This window comes from Anguilla rostrata, chromosome 14 (assembly GCF_018555375.3).
Source record: "Anguilla rostrata isolate EN2019 chromosome 14, ASM1855537v3, whole genome shotgun sequence".
Classification (NCBI taxonomy): Eukaryota; Metazoa; Chordata; class Actinopteri; order Anguilliformes; family Anguillidae; genus Anguilla; species Anguilla rostrata.
In genome coordinates, this window is record NC_057946.1 from 9,775,823 (window position 1) to 9,798,556 (window position 22,734).

A 22,734-nucleotide genomic window follows, 5' to 3' on the forward strand; every position below is an offset into this window, starting at 1 on the left:
ATTCAGACCAGGCACCTGAAGGCCATTAACGAGGAGCATGAAGAGGGCTAAAATGGCCCAGCTGACGTTTCCAATCCAGGCTGAGCCTCCGCAGCAGCTGATTCACACTGGTGCCAATTAGAGCTCTTTCTCTTTGCATTCCGATTCTGTACCATAGCCTTGCTTTGTCAAAAAATTTGTGCAGCAACTGTGTGTCGCACACTTTAACTGACTTGGCGACGATTTTACATTCATTTAACTGATAATTATTCATTGGAATGAACATTCACAGTGATTAAATAACATCTGCTTACTGTGATGCAGCTCAATGTTAGCAAATGTGCTTACTGGTCTTGTTGATCTACTGAAGCATAGATATGAGTGCAGCATGCTAGAGTTTAGAATGTCATGCATCCCAATCTTTTTATAGTTATCAGACGTAATGTATAACATTAAGTAATGTATGTTAATCTGGATCGGGGAATTTTGTCAGGTAAAGTAATAATGAATAAATCACCATTAAACCCAGAAACATGAAAACTGACTAGAACAGCTCAAGCATGGTAATTCACAAGCACAAAGTGTGCCTTGCTACTGTAGCAGTAACATTTTCCCAAACCCATGCTGATCAGGAAAGAGTCATTATCAATTCCAAGTGAAAGAGGATTCCATTTTATACAACTGAAGTAATGACCTATTTAAAAAATGCTTTTTCAGTTTAAAGGAAGTTAAAAATGTGTAGTTTTTCCTCCCTTTTCCATTAAATTTCACTTTTTTAAATCTAAATGAACAAGAAGGCATTTTGTAGATATAGAAAATAGCGGGTGTTTGCACTCTCAAAATAAAAACAAAGGCTTCAGAGCTGAACAATCATTTAGGCAAAAAGTACAGACTTGCAATGAATAGCCAAGCCTAGCTCTACTGGCCACCCTAGCACAGGTGACCCAGCAAAATAGATTTTTTAACACAACACCCTGAAATTAATTTGTCTTCTCAATACATCTGCTACAGATCCACCACTGGTCTGACAACTGGAGCAAAGAAAATGGCTAATAAATATTAAAGTCTAAACTTTCTAGCCAAATAAGCTGCTGACATGAAGTGAAAGACCATAGGAAACAGAGATGCAATTTCCTTCCTCTTTTATTCCAAACAGAAAGGGTGTTGTCACACCCTGATTGGACAGGATGATAATGTGCATCAGCTGCCCTTAATGACTAGTTAACAGCTAGTCTCCAAGATACTGATCAACAGCTGATCCGCATAGCTCTATAATCAACTAAGTCTAAGGAATGTCAAACAGAATGACTATGAAACCAAGAAGAAATATCAAAATAAGCAAAAAGAAATGGCATACACTGAAGGACACTAGCTAACAAACACTGTAGGATATCGGTGACACCATAGGATATACACTGCTTATCTTATTTCAAGATGAAAGATTATCCAGTTCACTTTTAATTGTCCCAGGAATTACAATGACCTGTTCAAAATAAAGACTACAAATAACTCATAAGTTTTCTAGTGGTAGAATACAACACAGATATGGCCATCTGATCAAGTGACAGAGAACGTTTTCAAAGACTTCTACTAAAAAATTCAGGTGAAGAAAATTGTTTTAGATGTCATACGTGTCATTCTGTCGTCTATGTGTCATTCTCCGGTGATGCAGAGATCCATTTTTAGAGATCTCTAATGGTAAGTGGACCGTCATTGAGCAATCATGAAAGAACAATTTCCTCCTTTTCCCTATAAAGCCACACATTATTTTATATCTGCCATTGTGTGTTACTCCGCCCCTCCACCCACCAGAACAAAAACAAAAAATTTAAAAAAAACTATTCCTTTGAGATTGTATTTTGAGGCCACTTTGCAATTTCCAGAGAATTTGGGGTTAAAACTACGGTTGGATATGGAGCAACATGGGGCAACATAGCTCAGGAGGTAAGGCTGATTGTCTAGCAGTCAGAGGGTTGCCGGTTCAAACCCCAACTGGTGTGTCAAAGTGTCCTTGAGCAAGACACCTAACCCTTAACTGCTCTGGCGAATGAGAGGCATCAATTGTAAAGCGCTTTGGATAAAAGCGCTATATACATGCAGTCCGTTTACCATTTACCATAACAGGGAAGACTGTACAAATGTACCTGCTATGGTACATCTCTGCTAGGCATGTGGCATTAAAAGAGATGGACTGGGAGTAAAGCCCCTGAGATTGAGATGCTCTGTCTGGGCCTTGTAGGTGCACATCCAGATGATTCATGCCACAGAAATCTTGATAGGCTCAGACCCAATGATCCACCCCAGTCTGGCTTCTTTATATCTCACTAAATACAAAAACCAGATGCATGTCCTAACACAAATGAGACATTACCGTGGGTATGACCTTTATTCCAAAGTATGTGTTTTGTTTTTATATCACTATACAAAAGGAGCCACAGCCAGGAGACTTTGTTTGCTTCACTCTTCATCAAAAGGAAAAAAAAATTGAAATGCTTCATGAAAATATTTATGCTAAAGGGATTTATTTATTTTATTTTTATTATTATTATTTTTATTTTTTCAGTAGGAATGACTGAGAAGATGAAAATGGCCTGGCTTTTCAAAAAAGAAGAAAAAAAAACTGGAGGTGACGTGTTAGTCATCAGTTTAATAGAAAAAACGTGATACTTTTATCACAGCAGTTCAAAACTGGAGACTGAAAGTTTTACTTCAAAATGTTCTGACATTAAACTTTTTAAAAGCAAAGAAATGTAAATAGCAGAAAACATTCAAGATATTTTTGTATGGTTTCAGGAAATTAGCCTTTGACAGTAACTTCTTACAGAGGTAAGGTATATTGTTCAAAGAACATGTTTGGTTCAATTGAAACATTAAGGCATTTGTTCTCTATTATTCTGGAGAAAGTACTTCAAAGTAAACTACAATGAACCAATTATCCTGTCACATAAATAAAGGGTTTCTTTCAGCCACCAACATTAGTTATTATGATTTGGACATTTTTAGTTTATAAAAGTTCATTAACTTGGAGTTTTTGTACAAGGCAAAATGCAGTTGCTGATAATCTATATACTTTACCAGCATTTACAGACACACTCATCCAGAATAATTTACAATGCAAATACAAGTGCAAGGATCAGGGATGGATCAAAGTTCAGTAATTCTCCAGAAGGGGGTTACCTTGTGAATGTCATTCAATGTTATTCTAGACAGGTCTTGCAGACATCTAGTGAAAACACCAGTTTTAGTGAATACCCTGCTAAATTGAAATCATGCAGCAACGCAGAATTTTGTGGCACTGACTGTAATTTGCAGCAGGCTTAGTAAATATGGCCCCTAGGTGTTAGGGCTCGGGAAAGGTTCTGGAGGTTAGCCTTCAGTTTGAACATCTCTACTGTTCAGACTGCTCTGGGAAAGTCCTTCCACCAACAAGGAGGCATAACAGACAGCAGACGTGACCAGGAAGCAGAGGCTGAAAGAAGTGGAGGAAGTGGTTTTAGTAAGAAACAAATTAATATGTGCGTTTTGCTGTTAATTCTCTTCCCCTTTCAGGCCATAAAAAAACAAACAGCGTACCAATATGGTTTTAAAAAATTAGATCATATTCATGATACACACCAATTTTAGATACTGGTGATATTTAGAAACTTGGCGGTGTGTCTGTGGTGCTTGAAGTCAAATAGTTCATATTGTGGTGTGTGAAGTGTACACTCGCACACTTATGTAAATACATGCAGGATATGTGTGCTCATGGATAATATTACTTTTGCATTTTATAGAATTAGGTGTACACTGTGGAGTGAAATTTTGTAGAGAAATTATAAAACGGTGGTCTGCCATCTATTTATGGAATCAAGTCTCCAGTTACTGTCACAATGTTGACAGCCTCTCAGCTTACTCTGAACCATTGACCCTGACGCAGTCTCTTTTGGAAACTGCTAGTAAGCAGCAGATGTGTCAGCACTGTCACCCACAGGAAGCCAAAGTTAGATGGGCTAGAATTTTCTGCAGGGAATCACATGCTCTTAGACTTCTCATATTTATTATTTTAGTCATTTTCGACTGTTTATTTGAAATAAACAGTCAATCATTTTAATTTATGTGCTTTCAGTCTACCTACTCTTGACCTCATTTTGTGTTCTAAATTTTTTAAAAAGATTTATTTCATGATCCATTATTTCAGTCAAATATTTTTGGTTCCTACTGTAGTTCGCTAGGTTAGGTTATTCATTTATATTCTGCAAGCACATCCTGCTATCGTCAGTATGCAATTGTTGATGATATGAAGATTAATTTTAAAGTAACTGAATCAAAAATGTATTTACCCCTTGTATGTATTATTATATTTTGGTATTTAACATATGTTCTTATCTACAGTAACTTACGTTAAATCTCATTAAAGAAAAACATTCAATCCATTGATATAAGCAATACTGCAGCAATACTGAAGCAATTCAAGTTAAGTACCTTGCTCAAAGATTTCACAGCAGCACCCCAGCTAAGAATTAAACCCACAACTTAGCACTATAAGTCCAGTTCCTGGACCATTATAGTAGAGCCGCCCCATGTCTTTACATAAATGGTAAAAGCAGACATACATTTCTTCAGGTCTTTCATCCAAGATGGAGTGGTAGCATTTTAAGACTGGGGAATGTTGATTATTTCCTATTTCAGGAAGTTGGGTCTATTTGGGGATGAAGGTGAAACTAGACAGCCTGACAGTAGATGGTGTCAGTAATTTCAGCTGGATTGACCTCTATTCTCAAGGCTCTATTCCTCTTCCTCCACAACAGCCCCACTTATGGCATTTCCCTTCCCTTGAGAAAATTGACCAATTTCCCTTGACTGAATCAAGCGTTCATGCTTTGATGTTGGCATCATGAAAACTCGTAGCATAGCTTCAAGAGGAGCAAAAAGTTTCACACAAGCTGTCAAGCAGAGAATTGACAGGTTGATATTTGCTGTATTAGCACATGTTATTGATTTTAGCTAAATAAGCGTAATATAGTGATTTAATAGTGATTTAATTCGTATAGCTTTCTTTATTATAAATTCATTTTACGAGGGATCCAGGCCTAATAATTTAATAATTTGTCCTCCACAAAGCACAGTAGGAAGCCAGAATATGGATTTTATTGGTCACATGTACATTTAGTCCTCATACTTCAGGCCTGCAGACACCTACAGCACTGCTAATGGCAGATAAGCAGTACTTCCACAGGATTTCTGAAGATGATGTAATGCACAGCATTTTGGCACAACTGGGAGGTGCCAAAACAAAGAGAGGATATGGTTTCCGTGCTCCTGGCTGGGCACGGTCTGGTACGCTAAGATTTACTGAGCGACTGCAGCAGTACGACAATGTGTTCACTGTTCTGTCAAAGCTCACACAGTGTGCCAGGACAAAGCTCATGGGGCTTGAGATGACAGCTGATGTCAGGAGACAAAAGCACCCCTCACACACTGTGTGTAAATGATGTTGTGTCCCCAGCTTTTCATTTTGAGTATTGCGCTGTAACAGGGGAACACAATGCCTTAACTCTATTCCTGGCAGGAAACTAATGTCATCAAAGACCCGCTTTTCTCAGCAAGTCGTGAATACAAAAGGCAACACAAGTGAGGTCAGAGAATACTAAAAGCCAGTCTTCCTTTAAAGTGTTTTTACATTAAATGCATTGAGACTGTGCAGCACACATTGCGCTCATCACATTTTTTTCAATTGTTTGTAATGTTTATTAATCTGTTTATTCAATCTGAAGGAATGATAAAGAAAGAAGGGGTTGGGTGGGGGGGGGGGTGGATGAGAGAACAATTCACAGGAGAACATAAGTGCAGTAGAGGACTGAATTCAATATGCACAGTACTGAAGTGTGCAATGAGGTATGTCTGCTTCATTCTGAAAGCAATGAATCGTGCAAGGAGAAATCAAGACGAGAAGTTGGGATAAAATATCAGCATTGCTGAAGGAACTCAGCATGGCATTACAGAGACCAGCTGGTATAGTCTGGCAACTGTACTTCCTTCCTATCCATCCAATGTAATTATGAGAAAGTCCATGATTACAGAAGCAAATTGCGCAATTCAGGGTTCTTAGCTTATTCCTAGAACTGAAACAGGACTAAAATATGACCATTCACCATGGCTGCCAGCTGAGCTCTAAGGCAGAGAGTTTACACTAGCCCTCAGAACAACCAATCAGCATAGAGGTTCATCAGTTAAGGAGATGGCTGTATATTAATTATTAATAATCCATTATAATTAATTCAGATATGAAAGCATGTTTCTGAATGATGAACCCTCCGCTCCACAGCTGCCGACATGTAGCAATCACAATGAAAATGTGGAGAAACCATTCCAAATGAGACCCGTTACCACACTCTCAGTCAAGGTGGAAGAAGGTCTCATTTGTAATGGATTCTCCACATCTTCATTGTTTTGGAATTTTGAAATTATCCTCTGACCTCTCCACACCCAACTCTTCACAAAGCATTACAGGACTTTTAATAATCCTAAATTAATGCTTTCTTTCAGCATATCAGAATAAAGCTAAATTAATTTACTAAAATAAACATTTTTTCCATTTCCTGTAATAAATGAAAGTTGTCTTTTACGATGTCAGATTTGTTGTCAGGTTTTTAAAACAGCATACACCTGTGCATATTTCCTCCGGTCAAGGCCTATCAATATAAATGGTATACAAATGCTAAAAAAAAGATTTAATATACTTCTAGAAAAATGATATACTACATCTGTTGTGTTTCAATTTAGAACAAAAGAGCCACAGAGATTCATCTTGTAAAGAGTTGTAGAGAGTTGTAGAGAGGTGTTTGTTAATACAAAGAACTCACACATTTTCAATTTAGTCTTTTTGAGACTCAAACATCATCGCAGTTTACAGTCCATTGGACAGGGAATATAATATTTGTACATCATCACAAGCATATTATGATGTTCTATTTGTTTCCTATTTCTCAGGTAGAACATAAGACCAAACCATTGAAGCTGTTTTCCCCCTTCCTTTGTGGAGCAAGCCACCTGAAAGTATTCCTTTTCTCCTCTGAGGACATAAATGTTTGCAATACTTTAGCACCATCAAGTGGTCAAGTAAAGTGACAACAAAACCCCCAAGAAGTAAAGAAAGTGTGAAATTAATGTCCTTAAATGTACTAGTCTCCCAGCCCTGCAGCTCAGATGAAGCATGAAGGTTTTCTGAAGGAAATTGCATGATTTTAATACATGGTACAACTGGGATAACAGTGATTATTAAAATGATTAGGTCAGAGTGATAAGGTAGTTAGAATGAAACTGAGTCATGTAAAAAGAATTCTTTGACTTTGAGTCACAACAGAAAAGGGTCATTTCATTTGTTGAATGTTAAATCAGCATGAGATTTTATGGGCTGACAAACTTAGCATTTACAATTAGTCATCACTGAGAGGGCACGGGGAACCACAGTTTGGAAACCAGATTTTAAAAATAAATTAGAGACTGAGGACAAGAAAGGTTCTTTTTAAATTTTATTAACCTTAATATTTGTATTTAGTTTTGTCTTGATTATGTCCACAGTTTTGTAACTTAAGGGCTCCAAGTACAAAATGTTCTGCACTTCCTTCCTCTCTACCCAATATGATTACGAGCAAGTGCTAAATAAAAAATCCATGAATACAGAAGTAAATTGCACAATTTGGGGTATTCCTGGCTTATTCTTAAAATGGAAACTTGAAAAAAATATGATGGAAAAAATGAACACAGAAACAACAATCAAGTTGAAATAACAAAAAACTCAAAATAGAGCAATAGACAAGAAAGTGATGTTTTTAAGTAAATGTTTATCTACAAGTTTTCTTTGGGACTATGTGAACTTTGCAGGGTCACATTACTTGAATTGCACTCACATGTAAACTGGCCACTGATCAGTGTAGGGGAAATCATTAGCAACTGGGTATTAAGAATAAAGGGCAGGTCTTACAGACACGGATTAAGCTTAGTCCTGGACTATGACTAGACTTTTTTCAATGGAGATCTTCATCATCCATTTTTATTTATTTTAGATCTAGGCTAAATTGATGTCTGGTAAACCAGATCAAAATGTTTTTTGAAAATATAAATTGCAATACCAATTGCTATCTCTTTGTAATTTGTACTAACATACACTTTACACATGTCAATACCTGAGAGTTATGAAAAACAGACTATGATTTTTTAAAAGAGCCAATGGAAATCAGAAATTATGTTTACAATTTTGATTAACATTAGCAGTCACAGTGGACAGTACATCTGGCTGTACATTTGGAGTTTGGCTGTTAGCTAAGAACAGGCAGGAGAGAGTTGGCAAAGTGACTGAATAATACTATGCTTAAAAGTTGGAATAAATATTAAATTCTCTGACATATTTAATGCTCTTTGACAACAGAACTATGCAGAACTGATATAAACTAATGCAGGTCAACAGATTGACAGTTAATTTGCAATAGCAATAGTTTATAAAAAACAAACATTGTAAAAAATCATAATATTGATATGATAGGATTGAAAAGTGTACCATGAGTATGTTCAAATAGATATTAGTTATTATTCCTTTGCATACATATTCATTATAAGCAAAGACACTTGGATAAAGTAAAACATGTGCAGCAGAACCTCCAAGCAGGTTGTATGTGCTGAAGCAGTATAGGAAATTATATTTTTAACAAAGGGATAGGACTGCTGATGGCTCCTTCCATGTATAGAATTATTCTGCTCATATTCTGTTTCAGCATGCGTTGAAGTGATGACACTGCCTAAGGCTTTTTTGCTGACTGACTCATAGAATTTGAGGAAGTCATGACATTTTTACTGCAATCATTTCCTGATTAAGACTTACAAGAAAAACTGGACATGCACTGGACATAAATAAACAAGCAGTCTGAACGCTGTACATTATCTGGTTTGCAGTGAATATTTCATGAAATTAGCTCCAATTAGTTCTACCTTAGGACTGGTTAATTAGTATAGTGTTGCTTATAATAGTGGGAGTTACAATGGTAAATGGACTGCATTTATATAGCGCTTTACAATTGATGCCTGTCATTCACCCTTTCACACACCAATGGTGAAAGGCTTCCATGCAAGGTACCAATCAGCTCATTGGGAGCAATTAGGGGTTAGGTGTCTTGCTCAGGGACACTACGACACGCCCAGGGCGGGGGATCAAACCGGCAACCCTCTGACTGACAGACAACCGCTCTTACCTCGTGAGCTATGATGCCCAATGGAAAAAGCGTGTCCTCTACAATGACAAGATATTTGAAAGATATTTATGTAATATTCACATGATAAAATGATCCAAGGTCAGGATTATCATGGAATCACTGCTGACGGCACTAGTGAAAAAACACCTTGGTGTTGTTAACTGCATAATGCTACTTTTCATTTGGATAGCTTAACCCAGTTTATCACAATCAGTGCCATGAGTCATGAAGAATGACATTCATTTTTATTCTTGTAATGACGGCAATTTAAGCTTTTACGGGAAATATCATGGGCTACTCCCCTTTGATCATCATGTTTTTTAAGTGATTGTAATTTGCTTTGAGACCTTTGAGAGCACAGTTCAAAGCAATTATGAAAAACTTACACTTAAAAAATTTTCAATCTTATAGTCAACAATACCATGCTAAAGCATTTGAATATACTTTACATTTTATTTAATTATAATAATTATTATTATTTTTCAACCCAATGTAAACTATATTAAAGGTAAACTATGGTTGACAAAGTAGCAAAGATTTTGTATAAGTACCCCATTGCCCATATTTATGGTTGACTTATCAGTACCATTTAAGCAAGGATAGTGGTGGTGATGGCATAAGACTGCCAGGTTCTTTGTGACTTTTTTTGTTGCCACCTTCTATTCCTGGGATTTCAGAGCTGTGCTTCAGATGAATTTGTGGCCCGTGATGGCTGCTCTCTGGAGTGGGCCGTAGACCGAGACACATCCTCATCAAAAACATTCTCCAAGACACGTCTAAGAGAAAGCCGGACCTTTTCTTTGAAGTCCTGGCCCATGAACACATACAGGATGGGGTTCAGACAGCTGTTGATGTATGCAAGGGCGACTGACAGTGGATCAAGGGACCTAATCACAGCATTGGGAAAGTCCTCTGTATATTCTAGTATCAGACCAACCACATGGTATGGGAGCCAGCACACAAAGAATGCTACAATGACCCCAATAATGAGCTTCAAGGCCTTCTGGGACCGGCCGAATGAACTTTGGCTTACTTTACTGCCAATAAGCAAATAGCATGCAACAATGATGAAGAGAGGAATCACAAATCCAAACACAAACCTACTAACATAGATCTTTTTGGCAACGGATTGTGTCATGTCACTGCTGTACGCACACCGGGTGGTGATGTTGGTAAAGTCAGTGAAATGAGACTCCCTGTAGATCATGGTGGGAATGCTGAGAAGAAGGGCCATAAACCAAGTAGTTCCACTCAGCAGATAGGCCAGAGAGAGACAGCGGTGATTCTGAGACCAAACGGGCTTGATGACCAGAGCAAACCGGTCCAGGCTGATCAGGGTCAGTATGAAGACACTGGCGAACATGTTGAGGATGATGACCGTGGGAATAACTTTGCACATTAAGTTGCCATAGGGCCAGTGGTAGTCCAAAGCTATTTCCACAATGGAAAAAGGTATGGACAAACAGCAGAGGAAATCAGCACTTGCTAAATTCAAGAACCAGACAGTGTTGACTGTCCTCTTCATCTTGAACCCTGCTATCCATATGACAAAGGCATTGCCAGGGAGACCCAAGATACATGTCAGGCTGCAGAGTACAATTGATACAATATTCATGGGGCGGATGGTATCCTGGTAGAAATCACTTATGTTAAAAACGTCTGAAAAATTATTGTAATCCCAATAATGATTCTCATAAAAAAGCGTGCTTGATTCTTCAGCCATAACTCTGTAGAGAGAAATGAGATGTCCTGAGAATGCAGCTGACACCTGACCCAGGCAAATAACAGAAGTATTCAAATTAATACAACATCTGAAAGTGAAATATGCCAATTAACTTCCTTCCATCAACTTATTTCATTCAGGTGCATGTTGAACTTTGGAGTGGCTGATTTCAAAGTCTGGGGCAGTCAGAGAGACTGGATTTTTTTTGTTTTCATTGATTAATATCTGTTGGGATGTGAAGGAAATTTAACCAAATATGAACAAAACTGTTCTTGCAACACATTTACTGCACCTTTTAGTGGTTCAAGGAGAAACTAAGTGTTTCTCACATTTTACTGTTAGAAGAGTTATCACTGTCATTGTAAGTGGAGAATGAAAACAAATTAATGCAACCTAATACATCGTTGTGCCGATCATACAAACCACATTAACAAAATTGTTTGCACGTGTAAGACAGTTAATCGGTTTTCACTTAACACATGTTTCTACTAAATAAATATAATTAATTATTATTGAGGCTATCTTTTAAGAGCATTTGATATCTGACTTCTAAGTATAAACAGTGTGGTATGAAAGAACAAAAATATAACATAAAATGACCACAAAACAAATTATTAGTAGTAATCATAAAGAATAAGCAAAACTACAAGTCAAAACATTTCTTGAAATGCAATGTGTACAGTTTCATGGGTCAGTCAGGAAATATAATTTGTGTTACTCAACACGCACTGAATATTAGTCAGGTGTTCTATAAAATCGTATTCTTGTATGAATCCCTGAATTCAATTAATTGTTAAAATTCAAATCAAACTTAAACTTACTTTGTTGTCTTTTACTCTTTCAGCTTGGGTGCGTGTTCAGGGAGGTACTGCACAGAGAAGTGAAAAGAATAGAACTGCACCGAAAACGCAAACCAGCAGGAAGCAGCCTGCAAAAGGAAACGCATATTACACAATGAGTAAACAAATGACAGCACATTTATATAGCTGCCACATAAACCTGCCAATGAAACTATCCAAATATATGCATAACATAGTGTAATAGGTAATAACGAATCACAGGTCAAAAAGAAAAATAAATGCTTTGTCTACAGTGCCTTTAAATTGTTTTTGTTTTTTGGAAAGACTTGCATCGCTCTTTCTCTCCCTCAAGGAAAGAGCATTTACAGCGTAGTCAGGGTGTGTCAAATTACACTTAACTTCTGCTCAGCAGTTGAAAAGCTAAAACCTTTAAATGGAATTGAGGTAACAACTTTAAAGTATTACCAAAAAGGATCGGTGCAGTGAAAACCTTCACACAAACTGAAACCGAGTAATAACTCCCGCTTGCCGTTAAGAACCTTTCCTGCTGATTGGTCTTACAGTGAGCTTCATGTTTGGGGCAAAGACTTTTTTTTTTTGATTTGGCACTGTAGTCCATTATTTCATGTTTGCAATCAAGCAATTCACTTGTGGTGCCCGGAACGGGGGGTGGGGGCTATGTGTATAAAAATACCCTTAAATAAAATCTGAGAATCTGCACTTTAACCACATATGAATTGTTTGATTACAAATCTAAAATTGTGGAGTACAGAGCCATCCCGGTTTTCAGCTGAATTAATATGGACTGTCCCTAGAGAAATTGGGGAAATCCTAACTTCTAGAAGAAGGAACTGACTACCTTTCGTCCTAGTATTTAGTATAAACTAAATGCAGCATTATCAAACTAGAAGAAGCATTGTCATTGATTCAAGACAATGTTTGAGACCGCCATTTGAAACACTAGGCATACAAGATACTGGTAGGTGTCAGAGCAGTGAGCGGAGCGAAGTTGGAGCACATGTTGCTCTTTGCTTGAGAGTGCATTTGCGCTCTGCTCCCCCGCTCCATGTCCTTCTCCCCCACTCCGCCCCAAAATCTTCACGGCTCACAGGAAGGTATCGCTCAAAATCAGCTCCGTTTGTTTTACAAATTTTTTTAAGTATCATTTAACCTAATCACAAAAATATTTCCTATTTTGACTCTGAAGTAGTGTAATAGAAAAAATTACAACCGTGACATTTCTTTAATAAACAAGTCAAAGCTCCCGAATAGGCTGCATGTGATTTGAAAGTTAAATCGGTGTAATAGGAGAGTAAACACAAATATCTTTTTATTAATACAATGCTTGTTTAAATTTGAGAATAAAACAAAAAGAAAACACAAGTAGCCTAAACTATACGCAGTATTCATATAGACACTGTTTTTACGGAACAGAGCCAGTTTATCATCTCTGTTATTAAATGGGTGTAGGCTATTTTTTATTTTACGGAAAATGGTCTATTATAGGGAAACACCTGTTAAGTGATGGAAAGCAAGCGCATTAATCGCTTTAGTTTTTATTGTGTAAACAATATCTAACAACCGATGTGTCCGTAAAATGATAGGTAGCATTGACATAGTGAATCATAGAACTAATTACAATGAAGAGTCTTTGAACAGACTTCGGGGAATACAAATTTAGGTAACATTTGAGGCTGCCTATATTCAATTAATTCAATGCAGGAGGAATTATGAACTAGAAACGAAAATTATGAACTAGATATGAGAACGGAACCATATCATCAGTCTCTCGCTTCTTTTCCCTCTTTTGAATACATGTCTACAGTGCAACTATTCAGCCTCCATGCGAAAATATTGAAACTGTTGAGCAAATTGCTTGCCAACTGCTTAGTTGCTACGGGATAGGAGTTGTGAAAATGGGCAAGCAGCATAGGCCTACTGCACCAAGTTTTCTGTCTGCTCATGCGCAAAGCTTGCGAGTGAGTGATATTGGAGCGAAAGCAGAGTGAAAGAAGAGACGGTCCATCCTTTTGAAAGCTTGCTCCACTCCACTCGTCATTCAGCTCGCGCTCTGCTTCACTCACATGCTCGGGTAGGTGTGCCCCTGTAATGCGAAGGCTGTTTTCTGTCTACTTCTGTCCAGTCTGTGCAAGTTATAAGGTCTAGATCAGTGGTTCTCAACTCGGGCCAGAAAGGGCCAGTGTAGGTGCAGGCTTTTGTTCCAACCAAGCATTTGCACACCTGATTCTACTAATCAACCTTTGGAGTCTTTACTAAGGACCTTGATTAGTAGAATCAGGTGTGTAACTGCTTGGTTGGAACAAAAGCCTGCACCCACACCGGCCCTTTCTGGCCCAAGTTGAGAACCACTGGTCTAGATGGCTTAAATTCATTTATTCTGTTCTCGCTGCCAAGATTAACAACATACCAACACATCTCATGAGTTCTCAACACAGTATTTACAACTGAATTAAAACTGCTACCTGCAAAAACCAGGAATCCGCACTTAATCCACGCCCTTCCCATTGATTAACAGGTACACACATTTTTGTACAGACTAAAAAGCAGTCAACAAATGTTGTCCTAGTGTCCTAATGCTTGACTTTGAAGACCAACTTCACTCAAAAACAAAAAAATTGTACATTTTATCTTTCCATTATATATGACTAAAACACAAATAGCCTATACTTCTTTCAGTGAATAAATTGCATCTATCGCAAATTATGACAAATTAGGTTATTTAGGAAAGTCGGGGAAGAGATGAAAATAGAGGAATAACATGCTCCGGGTTGAGTTTGTAGAAAGCAAATTTCATAAAGTGTGTGTGTTTGTCTTGGATGCATAAAGCACTTTATATTGCAATGAAAACAATATATACTTGGTAAATAACCAGTGAATCATGTTTCCCCCCACCATTACAAGTTCCATTACAAACTCTTGCATTGTTGCGGGCAAGACATACGTTATAGGACATTTTGTTTTCCTTTATATTTGCAACAAACATGTACAGAGTTGCAATCATGATACATTGGCCTTCATCCTTATTGTATTAAAAATGGTGTAAGCTGGAATGCAATAGCAATAAATTATATAAGGATGACCAGCAGGGTGACTTGTGTAGAGCCCTAGCCCCAACCAATATTAGAGCACAGAATAACTTGTTTATATGTTTACTTAAAAATGACTTCCATGGGATTTATTGAGTGTCACACACAACTGAGGAAAAGCTCTAAAAGGGTGGGGAAGGGGCATGAGTTATGATGCTATGATACAAGAAATTATTTAGCAATGAAATTTGGCAGTTTGCGCTTGTACTAAACAATAAAATTTTAAAAGCCATAGTATTGCACAGTCTTAGTGTCTTTATTATGCCACTTTACAATTTGAGTTTGTAACATTTCCTAAATATCCATCCATTCACTTTATTGCATGAAAAAAGATTAATTTACTTATTGACATACTGTATTCTTTCCTTTTTTGGCAGTACAAGACTCCGATCATGTGCTACAACAATGAGTGATTAAAAGGAAAAAGGAACATTAGTTTTTTTTTTCTAAATTCAGACCAACACCAAAGCCTACAGTAATTTCTTGAATGTTCATTTAGTCCATTTGAGACCGATGTTCCATCAAAAGAGCAGCAATCACAGCCCAATTAACAGAATATACAAGTTAACAGTTTAGCAAACAATCAGTCTACATTCTGATAAAATCTATTTCCATAGTAAAACAACTCCATCCAACGGTTTCAGAGGTTACACTCAATTCCTTACTTTGAGCACATCGTGTAAACCATTATACTACACCTACCTATACACATCATGTGACCACAAAAATTATCATTGTTACTTCAAGAAACCATCAAAATTGGTTCATGCAAGAAATTAAAGGGAAGGTTTAAAATGTTTTGCAGCAATAAAAATGGTTTTACTCTAATGCAGATTTATAATTTTAAAAAACTCAAATGTATTAGTAGTTAAGTAAATTAAGTGTTCTTGTATCCCAAATTTGTAATTTAGGTGATTATCTTTGTCAAGTCAAGCAAGACACAGGATCACAAGAGGGATTTAAATTAAATACATACATAGTCAAAGTCTATACAGTACAAATACGCTTACAATCACCTTCAAACAGATCTCCTCCTGATAACCAAGTGTGCCAGCCACATTTATACCAGCAAAGATACCGTGCCTTAAATAAGGCTTGAACAGTAATACTAAAAAAAAAATATAAAATAAAAATATATATTTACATGCGGTCTCTTCTCCAACAGTCAGCTAAGTAGTTGCAACAAGGTAGCCTATATGTAACAACCCAGTGATTATGTCCTTGATCTTCCTTTAAAACAGAAGTTGTACATTGTGATTTAAAAAAGTGAATATGGGATCATCAACAAAGGCATCTGGATTTGCATGTTCCCAATAAGCCTTCAAACAGAAGTCACAATATATGATCCACTGGGTTCAGCGCTTTCTCCTTTGGAGTCTCTTTTCTTCGAGCTGCTGGTTGCAGGTGTCGGGATCTGAGAAGGCCGAGCTGTAATGCTGTCTGCACTACTCTTTCTAGGGCTTGGGTTATAATTGAAAGGAGTCACCCTTGCAGCAACAGCACCACTGGGGGAACTATGCTTGCTGGAATTCGAGGAGCTAAAAGGAGTGCGTTCAACAACTGGGATTTCATGAGTCTCTGAAGTTGCATTCTGACTATTCAATGCAGGCTTAACATCAACTCCTTTGTTATCAAGCGCCTCACTTCTGAGCAAATTCAAATTATTTTCTGAAACAAGGGTGCAAGCAGTTGTCAAACAATTCTCATTCACTTTGGATTGTTTATGTATGGATTCTTTCACTTCCAGATCTGCAGCAGGTACTTTGTCAATGACTGAGTCAATGACTGGGGGTGTGTTGCTTGTTGGAGATTTTCCAGAACGGGGGTTGTTGATGGGACAGTCCTCAATTCTCACCCACACATCCTCAGTCTTGGACACTGTCGGGATCACTTGATGGAGCATTGGTTTCGAATCTGCTTCACAGGATGAATCTTGGGATTCATGAGCTATTTCATTATCCCTCATTTTCCTCCATGTTCCTTTTAAAGGGTGGTGTCCATCCTTACTATGCACAGGTATTTCAGGGGGACTCAATGTTTGCCTCTCATCTTCACTTCTTGCTTTTTCACTTGACTCTGATGAAGCGGAAAGGATGGAGGAGGAGCTCCCTGTTCTTTTCCAGGTGCCAACTCTTGGCAGGGAGGATGAAAGCTTACTATTCTCACGTTTCCAAGTCCCAGACCTGTTAACTGGAAGTCTGGATGGGCTCTCAGAATGGGACCGTGCAATGTCATGTCTTCTTTGGGTCCTCCCATCCCCATTTTCAGAAGAATTTTGACTTTGAGGGGACTTCCTCCAGCAGCTATCTTGGTAAGGCAAAGTTAACGACATATCTGGTAAAGACGGACTTGAGACTGGTGTCTCGGACTGGGATTGGTTGGGAGATACGGGCCTTGATGAAGGAGACAAGGATTCCAATGAAGCAGACTCTTCCAATTTTCGCTTTAGTGTTGGACTCGGGGCTTCTTTAATGAACGTTGACTGACGAACTAAGGCAGGTTTCTCTGATCTGTCAGACTCACTGCCACTAGACTTTGTGGAAGACATCCTCGATAATTCTGCCTTTTTAGAAGAGCTTGTGGCTCCAGACAGGTTGAGACCTTTAGAAGCAGAATCACTCCTCGGGATCCCACTGGTACTTCTTGGCAAACCACTGTGCTTAGTTGGATTTTGCTGTCCTAAGTGTCTCCCGGTATTTGTATATGCCATTCTCCCTGAACCTGATGACTTAGTTGAAGATGTGCTTGGTGAAGATGTTCGGGGTAACTGAGATAACTTATTAGATGGACTGATACCACTTCTTCCAGGTGAAACGGAGGTACGACCAGGGGATTGCATAGGTCTGGTTAAAGGTTGTTGAGCTGGTCTAGAAGGCGTGGAGTCTCTTGAGCCAGATCTAGAAGAGGCTTTGCTTGATCCTCCTTGAGAGCTTGGCTGCCTACTGGTTAGGCTAGGGTCTGATTTAACAGTTATTTTCGTGTTACGAGGTGAACTGCCAGAGTTCTGCCCTTGCACAGTTTTTGAGGCAGCTCCTCTAGGTGGTGTCTTCTTGGGAACTGGACTAGTGCTGGGTGAACTGCTTCTGACGCCTGGAACATGAGTCACTGTCCTTCCACGGGAGATTATGGGAGCCTGAGCATGCCTCTGCTGAGAAGAAACACAGTCAAGGTTTGTCCGTGGCTTTCCTGTTATAAGACTTTTATAAACTTTCTTACCCCCTTTGAGGCGTTTAGCTTCATCCTCATTCTTTTTTGATTCCGAAGTGCTCTTTTCCCCTGGTTTCAAAATTCTGGGGCCTTTGCTGGAAGATACTTTTTCTTCTTGATCCTCAGCAAGATGAAAAGGAGATCCGATTGAAATACCAGACTTTAAAGACAAGATTGAATCAGAATCTGAAGAGCCTTGCCTTGAAAAGCTAGCAGCTGCTTGGTGCAAACTGCTCACTATAGAATTGGCACCTTCTTGAATAGCCTTCCAATCAAAAGATTCAGAATCTGGTGAAAGAGCTTGCTCTGAAATAGGACTATGCGTGTCAGTGAGATCCTGTATTAGATCAGGCTCTTCTGCCAAAATGCCACCCATACTTTTATCATCATCATCCAGTCCACAGTCATCTCCTTTATTTCTAAGTGTCTCTCTCTTCTTTTTTGGCATAGCAGAGGTAATGCATTCTTGCAGAAGATCGTCCTCAGAATCAATGCTGAGAGAACTAAGTGAACTATTTCTTGAAAAACAGACAGGAGTATCTTCAACATGAAAGGCTTTTGGGGCATAACCAGACGCTTGTGGTTTAGGTGCTTCCATCGGAGTTGCATTTTCTTTCTGATGGACATCTTTGTTGTTATTTTCTTGGTCAATGTCACTCAATGAACTAAGAGATGAATTTCTAGAAAAGCACACTGGTGTGTCTTCAATGGAAAAGTTCTGCTTCTCATCAGAGACAGATCCTGCATTTTCTTTGGATGACTGTGGAAAACATCCTTGTTTCTGAAGAGGTTTTGAAGGAGCTGTTTGAAACGTATGTGAATAGTTGGCACCAGTGTTTCTAAGAGGCTGCCTACAGGTACTTTTTGTTTGAGTTTTCCCTTGATACTTTTCTTTTTGGAGTTCAGCCTTTTCTTTTGAGAAATCAAGATCATCATCTTCAAAGTCTAATGAGCTCAAGGAATCATTACGGGAAAAGCAATAGGGAGTGCCCTCTATTGGTGTGTAATGGTGAGGTGAATCAAACGTAAAACCAGGGCGCACTCTCTCATTGATATTTTGAGGCTTATCTGACACTTCTCGGGAGATGACATTTCGATCCTGTTTTTTGGCATCATTGATTTTATCAGGGTATGATGCCCCAGAGGCAAAACTACTTGTAGGCTCGGGCCGCTTAATCATTCTTGCTTTATATTCACTACTTTGTGGCATCGGCTTTACAGGGGATGTGGGCTTCTTCTTTTCAATTTCTTGTTGGACTAGACTACCTGAAGATGTAGGTGGGTGCTGCACTTGATCAGTCATCTTTGTCACTCTAAAGGGCTTATGCGTTTTGCCTTTTGGCATAGCAGAACTGATGCACTCTGCAAGAATATCATCTCCTTCATTTTTCTCATCCAATGCAGACATTCTAGCAGTGGGACTTTTTCCAAAATCCTTGCCTTGTGTGCTTTTTCCCTCTGGAAAGGTGTCTCTCCTTTGAATAAAGGTTTCTGCACCTGGAGCCAAGTTATCAATATTTGCTAACTCATTAGGAGGAGAATCAATAGTAAGATCACTGAGAGAAGTTGCAGTTGAAAAATTAATGGGGGTTCCCTCAACACAATAAATTCTTGGCATGTCTTCCCCATGGGTAAAGCTAACATGTTTCTGTGGCTGCCCTCGATTTTGTGAAGGAGGTAATTTATATACAGGAAGCTGACTGGGTTTACGGGCTACTGGCGGAGGTATTCTTGAAATGGATGAAGGAGACTGCTTTTTTGGTTTTCTAGAGGACTTTGTTGGCATAGCTGAGTTTATGCAAGCTTCCAGTATTTCATTATCATCATCATCAGAATCATCTAGTATGTCTTTTTCTGGATCACTGGATAACTTAGACAAGTCTTGACTCTTGGTTTCTGTAGTGTCATCTTTCTCAGGCTCACCCTCATTCCCATCTTCTTGAACAGGTGGCATAATTTGAAGCTCGATATCTTTTGGAATGAAGGGTTCATCCAGGCTCAGTGCACTCAAGCTTGAAGCACAAGAGAATCCATCAGGGGTACTCTCTGTGGCAAAATGCAAAAGTGTATCATTTTCTGGAAGTACTTGGACCTTCTGAACAGCAGAATTCACTTCTGCATGTCTTGGAGCCAAACTCCTCTTTTCGATGTGAGGCAGAACTTTCAATTTCTGTTTCATTTGGGATTGATGTGGAGGTGGTGGAGTTTTACTTCTGCTTGGAGGCATCGTTTGCCCAGGGCTGTCAGGAAGATCACTTGGACTAATGATTCCACTGACCATACCACTAAAAGGTTCACTCTGTACTGAACTTGCAATAGAATGACTCTCAAAACTGTCAAGGGAGCTCACTGAAGTACACCTGCTGAACATGAGAGGCGTCTCTTGAACATAATGTTCTGGAGGACTTTTAGGAGTCTGTGCACCACTTTTGGATGGAGATTTAGCACCAGATGAAAATTCCACAGCTTTGTGTCTCGAACCATCTGAAATAGAACCCTGAATTCTCTGTGGCTTCATTCGGATATACTGAGTAGTTGTCTGGCTCTCAGTTGTACGCTGGTCTGCAACAGTGCCAGACTCTTTATCAGCAATCGGTAGAGTTGGGTAGTTATTTACAGTGTTTATGGATTGATTATGACCTTCAATTTCATCTTCAGATGACAAAGAGGATAAGGAACTACCTCGAGAGAAGCAAATTGGTGTATCTTCCACACAGTATGTCTGTAGTGTTTCTTGATTAATGGAAGGAGCCTTACATGACGAAGTCTTCTGGAGTACCCGAACTGGTCCAGACCGTGTCTGAGTAGAAGATGGTTGAAGCTGCTTTTGTCTATTGGAATTTTTTAGTGATGCTATGGAGGTTGTTGTGCCAATCTGGGTTAGATGATCTTTTGCTGAACTTTTAGAAGAAGGTGACTTTGAATGGCGGAAGATGGCCTTTTTTGCAGGGGTTTCAGAATATTTCAAACTGTAGTCAATTGGCTGTTCGACATGGTGTTCATCACTGTATTTCATGCTGTAATTTGTTAACTGGTCCTCATCAAGTTGCTCTTCTTCTGAATATGTCTCACTGTAATTAGCTGGCTTTTCATCACTATAATCCTCAACAGGGCACGTAGCCTGGTTAGCATTTTTATTAGTTCCATGACTAGAACTGCCTCGACTTTGCTCTGAGCTATTGGAACTCCTTGACCTGAACCCTCCAGAATGCTCAGGCTGTACAAACCTAGGCTGGTATTTCTTGTGTTTTTCCTCAGCATCACTGTTGTTTTCTGTGTACCTTGGATAACCAGGGCTATGAGATTGTGCGGGTTTCTGATCTGACCTTTTGATGTCATCCTCAAGATGTTTAGGTCGTGCCCACCTTTCATTCTGACTGGGACTCTGCCGACCAGAATTCAGCTGTTCATCCGAGTACTTCAAACTGTAATTTATTGGCGTGTCCAGATCGCCATCATCATCTTCCATATGATTGGCACTGTGTATCTTGTGGGCCAGATCAGCAGGATATTTTCGGTAAATGCAACATTTCCCTTCATCTTCAGAGTAGGAGTCAATTGAGGGTTTCATCTGACCTCTTTTGCCATAGCCATCACTGCTGTTAACACTGTTCAGACTGTCATTTGATGCCCTGTATTCCATTTTTGGCATTGGACACTTTCTGCTAGGGTGCTCTGGCTTGCTGAAGTTGAACGCATTTGAATGAGTGTGAATAACAGAAGTACGTCTAATGCCACTCATTTCATCCTCCACACAATGCTTGCCTTGTTGCGTAGTCCCACCACTTCTGTCATCTTGGCCTATGTGCATGCTTTGCACTTCTTCCATTACCTTGGCAATCTGGGCTGCAGTTGATATTGGCATCCCCATTCTCTTGGAAGGGTCATCTGAGGGGTGGAACCCCCCAGCTACGCCACCTCTCCTTTCTCTGTCAAGACTCTGGTCTTTCTCAGCCCTGAAACTTTCTCTGGATGAGCTGGAGAGCACTGGAGTGTTCATGTAAGGAGAGAGGACCGTCAAGTTCTTGGAATTAAAGCTCTCTGCCCTACAGACACCATCGTCATTGTGACGACTAGGCTCTAGAACATACTCACTGTACATGTTCTGTTTGTGTCTTGGCTTGCTCCGATGATGAGCTTTTGGGCTCAAGTTGTCAATGTTATCAAATGTCTCTGAAAGATGCTGTGCATCTAGTTCCTCAATTAAAGCTTTTTGTTTTCTGACATGGAGAGATGGCAAGCTGGACCCTGGGGACATGATGTTAGCATCCTTGTACTTAGCAGGCCTGTTAGCCATGAGGTTCCTTAAAGCTGCTGCACTGCCCATTGCTATCATTTTGTGCTTTGAGTGAATGAGATTCTTCAACATGCTAATGGCTCCCATTTCCCACAAGCTTTCCTGGTCCTTTGTATTCCGAGCTGAAAGGTTCCAGAGAGTTCCACATGCATTGCTGACGATAGTCAAGCTGTGAGACTTCAGATGCTGAAGGAGAGTCTGGAGACAATTGTTCTCTCTTAATATTTGCCTGGAGAAATAAGGGAATAGTATGGTCACTATAATGATCTGAGAAACAATCTCTTAATGCAAAGAATGAAACAAAGCCATTTACATCTACCATTCCTGGCATTTATACTTTAAGAAGTTCACTCATCAGAATTTGTATTCAGTTTAACATTGATATTGTTAGGGT

At 39.0% G+C, this 22,734-nt stretch overlaps 2 protein-coding genes across 10 annotated transcripts in view; both read right to left on the reverse strand.

Moving 5' to 3' along the window:
* Positions 1-7,315: 7,315 nt before the first annotated feature.
* c3ar1 (C3a anaphylatoxin chemotactic receptor) lies at positions 7,316-14,939 on the reverse strand. 2 transcript variants are annotated; one of them, XM_064309341.1, is made up of 2 exons: positions 11,751-14,939; positions 7,316-10,933 (listed from the first exon to the last, which is right to left on the reverse strand). In XM_064309341.1, the coding sequence occupies exon 2, from the start codon at positions 10,927-10,929 to the stop codon at positions 9,880-9,882; it is 1,050 nt and encodes a 349-aa protein (XP_064165411.1). In that variant the 5' UTR covers positions 10,930-10,933; positions 11,751-14,939; the 3' UTR covers positions 7,316-9,879. The 2 variants fall into 2 exon arrangements, with proteins under 2 accessions (XP_064165411.1, XP_064165410.1); XM_064309340.1 differs by having other exon boundaries at positions 7,316-10,974; positions 11,751-13,038.
* A 132-nt stretch (positions 14,940-15,071) lies between these two features.
* Positions 15,072-22,734, reverse strand: part of apc (APC regulator of WNT signaling pathway) — a 42,129-nt gene continuing 34,466 nt past the window's right edge. For all 8 annotated transcript variants that reach the window (XM_064309330.1, XM_064309332.1, XM_064309327.1 and 5 more), the window contains one exon: positions 15,072-22,569. In XM_064309330.1, the coding sequence (XP_064165400.1) occupies positions 16,158-22,569 (6,412 nt within the window). In that variant the 3' untranslated portion in view covers positions 15,072-16,157. The remainder of the gene's footprint in view (positions 22,570-22,734) is intronic.